The following is a 12,987-nucleotide window of genomic DNA, read 5'->3' as shown; positions in this document are numbered from 1 at the left end:
CATTGAGAATATGTAAATATCCTATTATTCCTCAAACTTTTACCCACCAGTTTTAACATTCACTGATGATTCTCCACTGAAACAATTACTATGGCTGAGGTTGCCAAATGGTGATTTTCAAATGCCATCATTCTTTTCATGTGTATTTGTTGGCTTTCCACTATAAGGTACAACTTTGCCTCCTCCCACATTTATTTATATCCTCATGGACTCATGGCTGTTTTACTCTATGGGTTATATATAACCCATTAACATCATTCTTTATTTTAATGTTCAGAATGCCCCAGATCTGGCCAGCAGGAAGCCCTTCAAGTTGGCTCCTGTGTCCTTTGGCATGTCTCCATCTTTCTTTGAGCACTTGCCTTTTTTCTGGCACCAAGAGATGCTTCAGACCTATCTTATGTTTTCCCTGCCCCAACTCTGGAAACAGTCATTGTGTCCAAGGAGTCCTGATTCTTTCTAGTAGAGAATGGCATTTAGAAATCAAAGATTTGGGCAGTAGGTGTTATAGAATTTTCTCTATTACTTTGAAAAAGTTTGAGCATCCATTGGTGATTTTTTTAACCCCATCATTCCTTCGGTATTTATTATTAAACATTCTACTTTTAAAAAGAGCTTTCCCTTTTCCCTCATTTTACTTATATCAATGTGGATTCATGAATTTTTAATCAATGAGCTATAATCCACTATTGCCATAATTCATTTTGATTATCACTATTTGAATATATGATTTTATTGTTATGTATATGTATTAAGCACGTAGTATTCATCTATATTTCTCTGTTTCTCTCCCTATTTATCCAATAAACCATGTGCTCACACAGGTACCTTGAGGAGGTTCTTTTAATAGTCCAGGCTAGAAGCCATGCATAATAAAATACACCTCTGGTCTCGCTACTTGGAGGCTGAAGGTGGCAGGGTCGCTTGATCACCCTATTTTGAGACCAGTCTGGGCAACACAGCAAGACACTGTCTCAAAAAAATGTGTTTCTGGCAGGGAGGGACTGGGGTTTCCCCTGACATCTAGAAAACTAGAAAGGAGATGTCACCATTTGTATTACTTGGGGCCGAGTGGGGATAAAGATCCTGAACAATCAAGGTAATATAAAGATCCAGGGGATTAAAAAAAAAAAAAAAACACTAGCACAATGCCTGAATGCCTGGCACAAAGGATATTCTTAATGAGTTTTAACATATTGGTTGCTGACTCTCAGAAACAAAAGTAACAGCTACCAGATACCGAGGACTTGCTATGTGCCAAGTACTGTACAATAATCATGCAAGGTAGGTATTATCATCCCCATTTCAGTTTCAGAAGTTGGGAGTTGCCCAAGGTCACATAACTAGAAAATGGTAGAGCTGGTAGAACAGGAAGGCAGGCCTGTCTGACCCAGGGTGCGAGCTCCTACCTGCTCCCTCAGCTAGGATTTCCTAAACTCAGTCCTGAAGTAGGTAGAATCTACCTAACTGGGCACACAGTATGTGATTAGATATAATTAACTGAATGAAGGAATGACATTCCCCACCCCCTGAAATGCATTCAAGCTCATGGTAGATGCTTAATATATATAGGACATGTTTGCAAAAAGTATACATTATTTTTAGTCAATATACTCAGTCTACTCAAAACTATACAGTTGTTCATTTTTCTTTTGTTCATTCAACATTTACTGCTTACCATGCCAGGTGCTAAGTATGTATATGGCTACATGGTCCCTGCCCTTAAGGAATTCATAGCCTGGTAGAGGAGCACAAAACAAGCACTTAATAGCATGTGCACAAATACTGAAATATGTGTACAGTTGGTATTCAAACTACATGCCATGGGCCTATACCTGATGAATAATAGAGATGATCCTCAAATGCAGTAGATGACTGATGGACAAAATACTGATTTGATACTCCTTCAAGGTAGTTGGGATGAACATGTTACCCAGAGGGAAAGGCCTTACTGTTCACTGTTCCACTAAAAATCTGGGAGACAGGTTGGTAAGGAAAATAGGTTTATTCAAAGCCAACTTGGAGGAAATTAGAGACTTCTCAAATCATCTTCTTGGGGGCTCTTAAGGCAGGTGGAACAAAAGGCAGGAAATATACATATGCAGATTTAATAAGCCAGAGAACCAGTCAGTTTCAGCTTCCCTTGTGTCTGTGCTCTGTTGGAGGAAGTAAATGCTGTCATTGGGAAGTTTTTAATTTCATAGGGGTCTGTTTCAAATCTATTCTGAAACTGCTCAAGGAACATGCATACAATAGGAGTAGATGTACATACAGTAATAAAATGCATATGATGGGCTCTACACTACACAATAAACACACAATGTACACAACAACCATTTTTTCTTTCTTTCTTTCTTTTTTTTGGTACAGGGGATTGAACCCAGGGACGCTTAACCAGTGAGGTACACCTTCACCCCCCACCCCTTTTGGTATTTTATTTAGAGACAGAGTCTCACTGAGTTGCTTAGAGCCTCGCCAAGTTGCTGAGGCTCGCTTTGAACTCACAATCCTCCTGTCTCAGCCACCATGCCGGGCTGTACACAGACATTTGAGAAACAGTATGCTGTAAGCTTACAATTGACCCTGGTGTTTTACACAGTAGCACTCACTGGTAGGCGAAGGATAAAATAACGCTTGCTAAACATCCAGCAGTTAAAATATATATACACTCGGGCTTATTTTATAGGATTACTGTGCCACAAATGTGTACACAAATACATACAACAGTTGAAAGCATTCATTAAAATGCTGTCAATGATTCTTTGGGGGTTAAGAATGAAAACCCATCTCTGAGAGGCCTCTACATAACCTTGGATAAAAGAAATATTTCTTTCTTCTACTTGGGACCGAGGATTTAGGGTTCTAAAAATCCATATTCCCCAGGGAGTGAGCGGCCTCTTGCCTTCCTTTTTCCAAAGCTCTAGAGGTCGGGGCCTAGAACAGGGAGCCTAGTATATTTTGCTCCACCTGCGATCCAGTATAGAAGGGGTCCTGTGAAATCAGTCACCCCAAACTGCCTTCCGCGGTCCATACAAAAGATTAAGGATAAGGGGCAGAAAACACTGGAGCGGGGCTGGTGACCAGGTTGAGATCCTCTGGGTGGTGGTGTGGGGCGGGGTTGGGGGGGTGGGGGGCGGAGCGGGGCGTCAGTTTGGGCCCACCACCCACGGAGACCAGCTCCTCTTCCGGTCTGTCCCCCAAATGCGCATGCGCACCTCTGGCCTTTAAACGTGCACCGCCGGTCCATCCGGAAAAAGGATCCGGCAAACAAATTACAACCTTGTTCTTCCGCGGCTGAGGTGAACTATTTTCTGTAAGTCGGGAAGATACTTTTGAGTAATCGCTTCCAAATAGGGAGCCCGTGACATTCTATTTAGCCAAGTCCCCAAAGGATAAGGGCTTCCTAGAGTTTATCCTGACGCTAGTTAAAAAAGGCTCGGAGGGACACTCCGCGGAGGGATCCGGTTTGTTGTGGTGAGGGGAGGGGGAGACGCTGACAAACCAAGATGGCGGCGGCAGCGATGGAGGCCGCGGCGGTTGGGAGGTAACTGTAGTGGTGAGGGCTGCGTTAGTTAGGAGGCAGCGGCAGAGTTTGGAAGGAACGGAACAAGACGAAGAGGGGATAGCAGCGGCGTTATCCTGAGAGTCTCAGAGTGCGGCAGCCACACGCCCCCCTAGGCCTTCGGCGGGCGGCGGCCGCGGGGCTTAGGGCCTAGTCTCCGAGCAGTGCCTCGGTTTCAAATAGCGGCGGCGCCATGAGCCCTTAAGGGCGGTTCGAGCCCTACTGATCCCTGGCCCATTCCTCGGGCCCACCATGGAGCTGGGGTCTGACGACTTTCTACCGCCGCCGGAGTGCCCGGTGTTCGAGCCTAGCTGGGCTGAGTTCCGAGACCCTCTGGGATACATCGCGAAAATCAGGCCCATCGCTGAGAAGTCCGGCATTTGCAAGATCCGCCCACCCGCGGTAAGGCTTGGGGCCGGTAGTCGCCTGCGGCGAGGCCTGGGATGAAGGATTAGGGTAGCCGGCGGTGAAGCTTGGGGCGGAGGGCAGCTCGAGGTGTGGGAAGATGGGTTGGTTGGGACCGTTGTGGATCCGCGCGGGCTGGAGAAACGGTGCTGGGGGTGGGGGTCCTCTAGTTTGAGGCGCACAAGTGACCTGGGGTCTGAGTCCTACCTCCATCCCCGCTTTTATTTCTTGGTTCCAGGCAGGGGAGTCTAGTGGGCGGGGAAGAGTTCACAGAGAGGCACCCCAAATGTCTCTTAGTTACTCCGGACCATTCAGGTCAAGGTTCCATTCAATAAAGCCCTTCTTCCATCTGCTGTCATCACTTCCCTTAAGGCAGGCAACATAGTGTAATGACAGTATCACAGCTCAGAAGGGAGACAGACGTGAGTTCAAAACTCCGCTTTGACGCTTAGCAGCTGTGTGACCTTGGGCAGGTAATGTAATCTCTCTGAGTCTGTGAAATGAGTCCCAGGAATGGTTGTTTCTAGGATTGGATTAAACTAGGTAGCGTCTGTGCATAGTAGGCACTAGGTAAGGGGTAATTACTGAGACTGCAAAGGTGTTTGATGTGGTCATTGGTTTGCTTCTATGTGGGTTGACTCATATTTACTCACACCCTGCTAGGCCAATTCGTCTATGATAACATCCTGGCCGGGTGGACCAGTCATGAAATCAGTCTCACAGGGAATGCTCTGTCTGGCTCCCTTGAGGTGGGTTCAGGGATTGACCCCTTTTCCTATTTGAAGGCAGTGTCAGGCCTTTTCCTGCACATAACCCCCAAGACTTGCCTTCTGTGGAGAGGCTTGAACCAGTCATCTTGGTAGTGTGGGCTGTGAGTCCTTCTCAGAAGATTTCCACTTTTCTGTGGCCCCGGATGTGGGAGGTCCCAGAGGAGAGGGCTTTGGGGGCGGGGGCGGGGGCGGGGGCGGGGGCAGAAACAGAAACAGAATGGAGCTATGGAATTGTGCCCTCTTGGGAACACTTGATTCCCAGATGTCAGCAACAAAGGCCATGTCTTTCCTTCTGGACCTGGCTAGGCCTGGAGAAATCCCCCAAGGGCTAGGACAGACTGCTCTCTTGCCATGGAGAAGAAATGATATATGCTGTTTATTGACCACTTGGGATTCTGAAGGCAGGAATTGAGTTTGAATGGAACAGGGGATTTTTTGATTGGGTGTCTCTGGATGGGGAGCCTCATTCCCACCTGAGGAGGGCACCGCAGGCCTTCTTAACCAACTTGGTACTTTTGGTGCTCAGCCACAGATCTAGGATGGTTTCAAATGGATCCTCTGGGAGGTGTTGGGTAAGCTAATTTCTTCCTTGTTGGATCCTGGCCACAGATCTCTGAGGTATCCTTATCCATGGTGAGGGAGTGGCAATGGGAGTGAGAGGTCAGGAAAGCCAGCAGAAGGGAGAGGCTGGAGTCCTGGGCACCCTTAAGGAGGCACTCCCTGAAGTGGTTGGGCAGGCCTGTGGGAAAAAAATATATTTGACATAGGGATTAGTTGAGGACTCAACTTCCTTTTTTCTACCTTGGACTTACCCTGCAGGCTGGCCTTCTGCATGTTATTACCCTGGTGTGTGTATGTGTGGGCAGGAGGGATCTGTCCTTTGTTAGGTTTCTTTACACCAACAGTGTGCTCCCCTCCAATCCAAGGCACTTGGCTCTCTGGTTTGGTATTGTTTTTTCTTCTAGACGACTGTCAGGCAGGTTGATATTCCAAGCGCTTACCCAAGTGATGCTTGGGTTCAGGGTAGAAACCTGTGTATGGGTGGGTGCCTGGGAACTGGAGGTTTGCCTTAGGATGAGTCATTTGGGGTCTGAATTGCTGGGAAGGTATTACTACACTAGGGATAGATGGGTGGGAGGACAATGTTGGTACCCTAGAATAGATCAAGGGAGCTTGGAAGGTTCTCACTTCCTGCCTTTTTGTCACCACATCCTAATAATGCTACCATATTGTACATGGGCACACAGTAGTATGAGACCAAAGGCAGGAAGTTTGCTGGACCTTCCCCAGCTATCAGTTGCATCCACAGCTCCTGCTCTAGGGTTCCAGTTCTGCAATTTTCCTGTTGGGTGCTTGATATTGCACTGATTCTTGTCTAGAACCTGAGTCAGTAGGAAAGAAGGTGCCTGGCTTTTGGGTTTGAGCACCTTTCTACCTGGGTTATCTGCACTGAGGGGAGTGCCCTAGAGGTGGGAGACAAGAGACATGGGAAGCTTGACTGGGCTTTAACCTATCATTTTAGCCTATATTTTCTCCCCCTGCTTCACTGTATTTTTTACCTGCTCTTGCTGGAGTTCAGGAGGAGGGGTGAGGAAGAGTATGTGTGCATGCAAGTGTAAGTTCTCTGGCCCCTTTTTCTAAAATGTAAGTGTAGAAGAGGTCAACAGCTTTTCCCTCTCTTACTGTCCCCCCACCTTTCATTCCATGTATATACATGTATGTATGAACACTGGTGCCTTGCTGTAGTGCAAGGAACCTTGGACCTGTAGTTAAAAGATATGAGTGACTCCACTACTAACTCAGCATATGATTTTTGGAGAAATCACATTTCTTCTTTGGGCCTCATTTTCCCCATTTGTAAAATGAGGGCATTGATCTAGGTTATTCTAGGTTCTTTTTGTTTTGCCACCCCAATAAAAGCCAGAGCTCTGGGTACCCCTCTCTAGTACCCCACCCACCCCAGGGACATGGTAGCTGGGGGTGGGTGGAGTACTAGAGAGGGGAGGAATCGTTTACCGTCATCCTTTGGGCAGGAGAGAACAAGCTCCAGCATGAAAAGGCAGAGTCTCCCTTACTTTCATTATTTTTCCTTGACTTCCCCCTCCTCAAATCTTACCATTCTTTGCCACCACAGTCTGGCATCACAGTGCTTACCTGCCCTCGGCTTCCTCCCCTATCTCTTCCTGTATGAGGCTGATGTATAAGAGAAGACCCACAGGAAACCTTCCAAACCAAGGGAGTATGAGGATTTTGATGTTCCTTGCTTTTTCCTGCAGTATCTATCTCAGGCCCTTTAAACTGAGAATAGACATGAAAGTCCCAAACCTTTAAATCCTGCCAGAATCAGAGCTGAGCTACCCTTTGTGTGTATTGGGTTATGGGGTCAGCCTTCGATATTAGGTCTTAATGATGACTCCTTTGAATGATGTTTTCATTCGAAAATCAGTATACAGGTTCAGAAAGGTAAGATCTTATAACTAGTAAGTAGTGGAGCTAGAACATGAACCCAGGTCTTTTGACTGTAGATCCTATGTGTTTTCCTGTACATGCCTTGGGTATAGGGAGTTAATGTGGGTGTGAGGAGGGTTTGGGGGTCATCTGTTTTGGGCTCCATCTCTCTGTGTCTTGAAATCCTGACGTTGTACTGTTGAGAGGGACTAGAAGTTTCCCAGGGCATACGCATGGGACCTTGGATGTAGACTTGTGGGGCTACCAGGCCTTTTGTGAGTTCTTGCTGGGAAATAGGGGTGGGTGGATTGGGTATTTGCCAGGTTAATGGGTCTGGGGTGCCTAGAGATCTGGGAAGGTGTAAAAGGAGTGCTGAGCTACTTTTATTGCCCTCTAGTCTTGTATTATACTGGGATAACGCTAGTCTCTTTCCCCTTTTTATTCTCTCAGGATTGGCAGCCACCCTTTGCTGTGGAAGTGGACAACTTCAGGTTTACCCCCCGAATTCAGAGGCTGAATGAGCTAGAGGTGAGAAGACTGGTAGCTGGTGGTTGGGTTGGGAAAATGAACACCTGAGCTCCGATCCCTCTTCCTTCATACCTTCTATGGCTAAGGTCCTTTATTGTCAGGGCCATAGAGGAAGCTTTAGAGCTCCAAATAAAACCAAGATCAGGGGGCATTTAACGTTTCTGGTTTGGTGGCCCAAAGGCTAGAAATGCCCCTTTCCCACAAAAGTTTGCTATTTTTGAAGCTCCCCTGTCAAGATCTACCTTCTTGGGTTAATAAAAAGGAAATACAGGGCTAGCTGAGACCCTTTCTTCATATATCTAATTCATTTATAGCCTTGTGCTTTCTATCTTCTTTCCATGGTGCTTGGTAAGGTGGGAGGTGAGGTAAAAGGGCAGGAACAACACAAGGACTGGTCTATGTAGAGGCAAGAATGGTTAGAGACAGGCAGGGTCAGGCAGGTAGGCTTTCCCCTCTACCTTTTGTTCTATACAGGAAGTCCAGGCCCTTTTTCATGGGTAGATAGGGTTCTACACCAAGGAATTGAGAATGCCCTGGGATAATGAAATAGGGTGCTCTGAAACCAGTTCTAGGTAAGGTCCTGGAGTTTTCCATGAAAGATGTAGGTTAGACATGTGCTTCCACTCCTCCAAAATTATTATGTATTCACGAGCCTTACTATAAGTCCTAGGGGTGATTGGGCCCAGCTAAATTCCCATAACCTGAAAGTTTATTTATCAAGACCAGAGTTCTGTAACCTCAACACTGTTGACATTTTGGGCCAGATCATTTTCTTGTCATGGTGGATGGTTGGTGGGGCTGTCTTGTTCATTGTAGGATGTTTTGTCTTGTCTGTCTTATTTTGTACAGGCGACTGAACCCAGGGGTACTTAATCAGTGAGCTACATCCCTAGCACTTTTTATTTTTTATTTTGAGATAGGATCTTGATCTTGCTAAGTTGCTGAGGCTGGCCTTAAACTTATAATCTTCCTGCCTCAGTGTATACTAATAACTAATTCTCCCTAGAACCATGTCCTCTGACTGGAGTGAGGAGGTTATAGAATTGGGGCTTTGGGGAGCCCTTCTTAGGTCATTGAGTTGACCCATGTACCAGGCAAGCATGATACATGCCTTTTTCCTAGGATTTTTGCCCTAGGTCAGGTACTGAGTTGGTCAGATGTTGGTGCTATTTCAGAATTCCATCTCAGTTCTTTAGTCCATTCTGCCTATAGCATGTTCTCTTGTCCTTTAAGAGTTTCATGGTACTCTTGGATCCAGTTTCATGGTATATAAGGAGGTGATTATGTTCTTTTGGAGTCTTCATTCTTTGAAACCTGCTTAGAGCTTAGATACAATTCTGAAGTTTCCAGAGGGCCTTTACTGGTCTTATTGAGTTTACTCCTCTAGGGTAGGTGGACTGCCAGTTATTTTCTTTGTATAATAAAAATATGGTTGATTCAGACATTAGAACCAATTTGTTCAAGGCTATACAGCAAATCAGTAGTAGAGGGAAAACTAAAACTTTAGTTGTTTGACAACCCAGGTATCTTGATGCTTGCTGTGTGATATAACTCTCTGATCCTTTGTGTCCTCTTCTGTACAAGAGATGATAATACTCATACAACCCTGTCAGGGAGATTGGGAATAAATATATGTAAAGCTTTGGCTGTTCTACCCTCTCTTGGGAGATGAGAGAGAGAGAAAACTAAGCATTGCCCAGAGCGTGAGATCCAATTTATTAGGAAAAGCCCTGAGTTAGTATACATGGGCTGCTCTGTTCCCTTTTCTCCTTCTCTTGAGCCAGAAGATAGGAATTGGGGGAAGGGCTGGCCAGTCTCTTTGAGCCATTTCTTCTTCAGGCCCAGACAAGAGTGAAATTGAACTACTTGGACCAGATTGCCAAATTCTGGGAAATCCAGGGTTCCTCCTTAAAGATTCCCAATGTAGAACGGCGGATTTTGGACCTCTACAGCCTCAGCAAAGTAAGAACAGGTTTTTTTCAAATATCCCTACCCCACCCCAGTAACCTTGCTACTCTGGATTCTCCTTATTTTGGATATTAGATCTCTAGGCTACAGTTGAAAGGACGCAGCCTGATAGCGCACAGGTGTCATCAGAACATCTTGGCATCTCTTGCTGAAATTTGAAATTGGGAGAAAGGGGTAGCCCCCAGTAAAGTGAGGGGCTGGGGTTGTTCCTATTTCCCCTTTGACAGGCCTGCTTCCTTATGTACATAAGCACAGCACATTTATGTCCTTTCCTGCTTGTCCTTTCAGATTGTGGTCGAGGAAGGTGGTTATGAAGCCATCTGCAAGGACCGTCGGTGGGCCCGGGTGGCCCAGCGCCTCAACTATCCACCAGGCAAAAACATTGGTTCCCTGTTACGCTCTCACTATGAACGCATCGTTTATCCCTATGAGATGTACCAGTCTGGAGCCAACCTTGTGGTAAGGATGCCAGGCAGAGATAGAGTAGGGCTTTACCCTCAGACATAGATTGTCACTCTTTTTTGGGGGTGGGGGTTTGGGGGGGTACCGGGGATTGAACACAGGGGCACTCAACCACTGAGCCACGTCCCCAGCCCTATTTTGTATTTTATTTAGAGACAGGGTCTCACTGAGTTGCTTAGTGTCTTGCCTTTGCTGAGGCTGGCTTTGAACTTGTGATCCTCTTGCCTCAGCCTCCCAAGCCACTGGGATTACAGGCATGTGTCACTGCACCCAACTGGATTATCACTCTTGCTCTTAATAAAACTAGCTTTGTGGACTGGAGCTCTGGGAGCTAGACCATACCCTTTCCTAGTGGGCCTTTTCTTTTCCCACACTGTCCAGTGTTAGAGGTCAGGGAGTTATCTGTAGAGCTAGCCTACTATTGACAAAGTTATAACTGACAGAGAAATTCAGAAGAGGGAGGGATCTTTTGGACTAGAGAGGTTGTGGGAAGAGGTAGCGTCTGATTTACTTTGGGAGATGGTTGAAGAAGGATCATTGGAAAGAGGAATGACTGTGCAAAAGCACTTAGAGGTCCTCAAATGCATCTGGTGTCACTGATAAAGACTCGTTGAAGGGAGGCTATTGGTATGTGTCAGGGCAGTGTACCACAATTTTGGTGGCTGTTGAGTGAGGTTAGAGGGAAGTTTTTGCTCTTGAGGACTGAAGTTCCATGCCCTGATCCCTTCCCTTCATGTGTCCCCAGCAGTGTAATACACGTCCGTTTGATAATGAGGAGAAGGACAAAGAATACAAACCCCACAGCATCCCCCTTCGACAGTCCGTGCAGCCTTCCAAGTTCAACAGCTATGGTCGGCGGGCCAAGAGACTGCAGCCTGATGTGAGTACTTCCCCTTTTTTAATTTAGAGTTGCTTTGGGGTGGAAAATCTTCTTTTCGCTGACCAAGGCTGTGTTTCCTGTTGTACTGTCTCTCTCATTCTCTGAGGGGTTTTTTTTTTTTGGAGAAGAGTGTAATTGGGAATTTAACCCAGGGGTACTTCACCACTGAGCTATATCCCCAGCCCTATTTATTTATTTTATTTTTTGGTACTGGGGATTGAACTCAGGGACACTTAACCACTAAGCCACATCTCCAGCCTTTTTTTATTTTTTATTTTGAGACAGGGTCTCATCAAGTTGCTGAGGCTGGCCTTGAACTTGTTCCTTCTGTCTCAGTCTCCCAAGCTGTTGGGATTATAGGCATGTGCCACCATGCCCAGCTCATTCTCTGAGTTTTTAGGCATTGGTTTGCTTATATCTGCTTTCATTCTTGCTCATTTCTCCATTCTTGGCTGCACTATTGAGCTAGATCCTAATCTGTTTGTGTAATACCTTTTGTATGTTTGCCCTTTTTACCTGTCTATTCTTTTCTTGACTCACTCTGTTCATAGAAGTGAAAGTCTTTTTCTTTATACCTTGTATCCTAACTTTAGGCAGAAGCTTATGTGCCAGGTGTTTTTGATGCTGGGGATAGAGTAGAGAACAGGATAGATACTGCCCCTGGGCTCATTGAAGCATATAATTCAGCAGACTATTATAGTCACTGCCACTAATTGATAAAGCCAAACAATGTTAGATTTTCTTAGTATGAGTTATCCCTGAACTGCGTCATCAATATAAGGTAGGAGTTAATAGTCTCATTTTATAGCTGGGAAAACAGATTTTATCTTTAATTACTTTCTAAGAGAGGGCTGAGGTGGGTGCTCATTTACCCCAAGTGTCCAAAAAGCACCTGAATTCTTGTCTTGGTCCATCTGTGCTTGAGCCCCTGGCTTGCGCTTGGGTGATACATAGTCCAAGTTATTCTTTCTGAATGGGGCATTCAGCCACAGATAGCAGTCTTGATTCATTTCTTTTCCTCCTAGCCGGAACCCACAGAAGAAGACATTGAAAAGAATCCAGAACTGAAGAAGCTACAGATATATGGGGCAGGTCCCAAGATGATGGGCCTAGGCCTCATGGCCAAAGATAAGACTCTGCGGAAGAAAGGTGAGCCCTAATAGGCGAGGGATGGTCTCACCTTGGGGGAGGAGGTAGGGCCCTACATGTCTCAGACCTATGTTTAGAGCCACTTTTCTTTCTGCTAGATAAGGAAGGCCCTGAGTGTCCCCCCACTGTAGTGGTGAAGGAGGAGTCAGGTGGGGATATGAAGGTGGAGTCCAACTCGCCCAAGACCTACGTGGAAAGCAAGGAGGAGCTGAGTCACAGCCCAGAACCCTGCACCAAGATGACCATGAGGCTGAGGAGGAACCACAGCAATGCTCAGTTTGTAAGGACCTAGCCTTGATTTTCTCATGTTCTGCTTCATGGCCCTTCAATGAGCATTTTCCCAGCATGGCACTGCATTAAACAGACAAGTGGGTCTGGTGGGCCCTTAATTGGGAAACAAAGCCAACTCACTTGGAACAAAGAACAAGAAAGAGTGATCAAGTGTTGTCTACATGAAGTGCTGGAAGGGTCCAGAGAATGAGACTCACTGTCCATTAATTTAGGATAAAGGCTAAGCTCCTCATTATCATGCACGATCCAGTTCCTGGTGACCTCTACCCTCATTCCCCATCACTGCGCACCTCATTCATCTGCTGTAGCCACACCAAACTATTTGAGGGTGTGTTTGTTTTTTTTCCCCTGAAATATGCCATCCTCTTTCATACTTGCATATGTTGTTTCTGCCTTGAAGTTTCTCCTTCTGCTGTGCTCCATTGCCAAGCTTCCACTTGCCTGAAGGGTTCATCCAGTATCAAGTGTCACTTTTACAAAGAAGTCCTCCCTCAAGGCTGTCCTTCCTTATCTAGCTGTTTTGA

At 46.0% G+C, this 12,987-nt stretch overlaps 1 protein-coding gene across 17 annotated transcripts in view; it reads left to right on the top strand.

Moving 5' to 3' along the window:
• The first annotated feature begins 3,487 nt into the window (after positions 1-3,487).
• Kdm5c (lysine demethylase 5C) overlaps positions 3,488-12,987 on the top strand; it is a 33,150-nt gene continuing 23,650 nt past the window's right edge. For 5 of the 17 annotated variants that reach the window (XM_027950200.3, XM_027950191.3, XM_027950190.3 and 2 more), the window contains exons 1-7: positions 3,489-3,964; positions 7,636-7,713; positions 9,553-9,675; positions 9,970-10,140; positions 10,889-11,023; positions 12,049-12,172; positions 12,250-12,452. In XM_027950200.3, the coding sequence (XP_027806001.1) occupies positions 3,815-3,964; positions 7,636-7,713; positions 9,553-9,675; positions 9,970-10,140; positions 10,889-11,023; positions 12,049-12,172; positions 12,250-12,452 (984 nt within the window). In that variant the 5' untranslated portion in view covers positions 3,489-3,814. Of the gene's footprint in view, positions 3,965-7,635; positions 7,714-9,552; positions 9,676-9,969; positions 10,141-10,888; positions 11,024-12,048; positions 12,173-12,249; positions 12,453-12,987 lie in introns of all 17 variants that reach the window. The other 12 variants (XM_027950195.3, XM_071606456.1, XM_027950194.3 and 9 more) reach the window with 8 other exon arrangements.

Source organism: Marmota flaviventris, chromosome X, assembly GCF_047511675.1.
Source record: "Marmota flaviventris isolate mMarFla1 chromosome X, mMarFla1.hap1, whole genome shotgun sequence".
NCBI classification, from domain to species: Eukaryota; Metazoa; Chordata; class Mammalia; order Rodentia; family Sciuridae; genus Marmota; species Marmota flaviventris.
The sequence above is the reverse complement of the archived record's forward strand: the minus strand, read 5'-3'. Positions and strand labels throughout refer to the sequence as shown.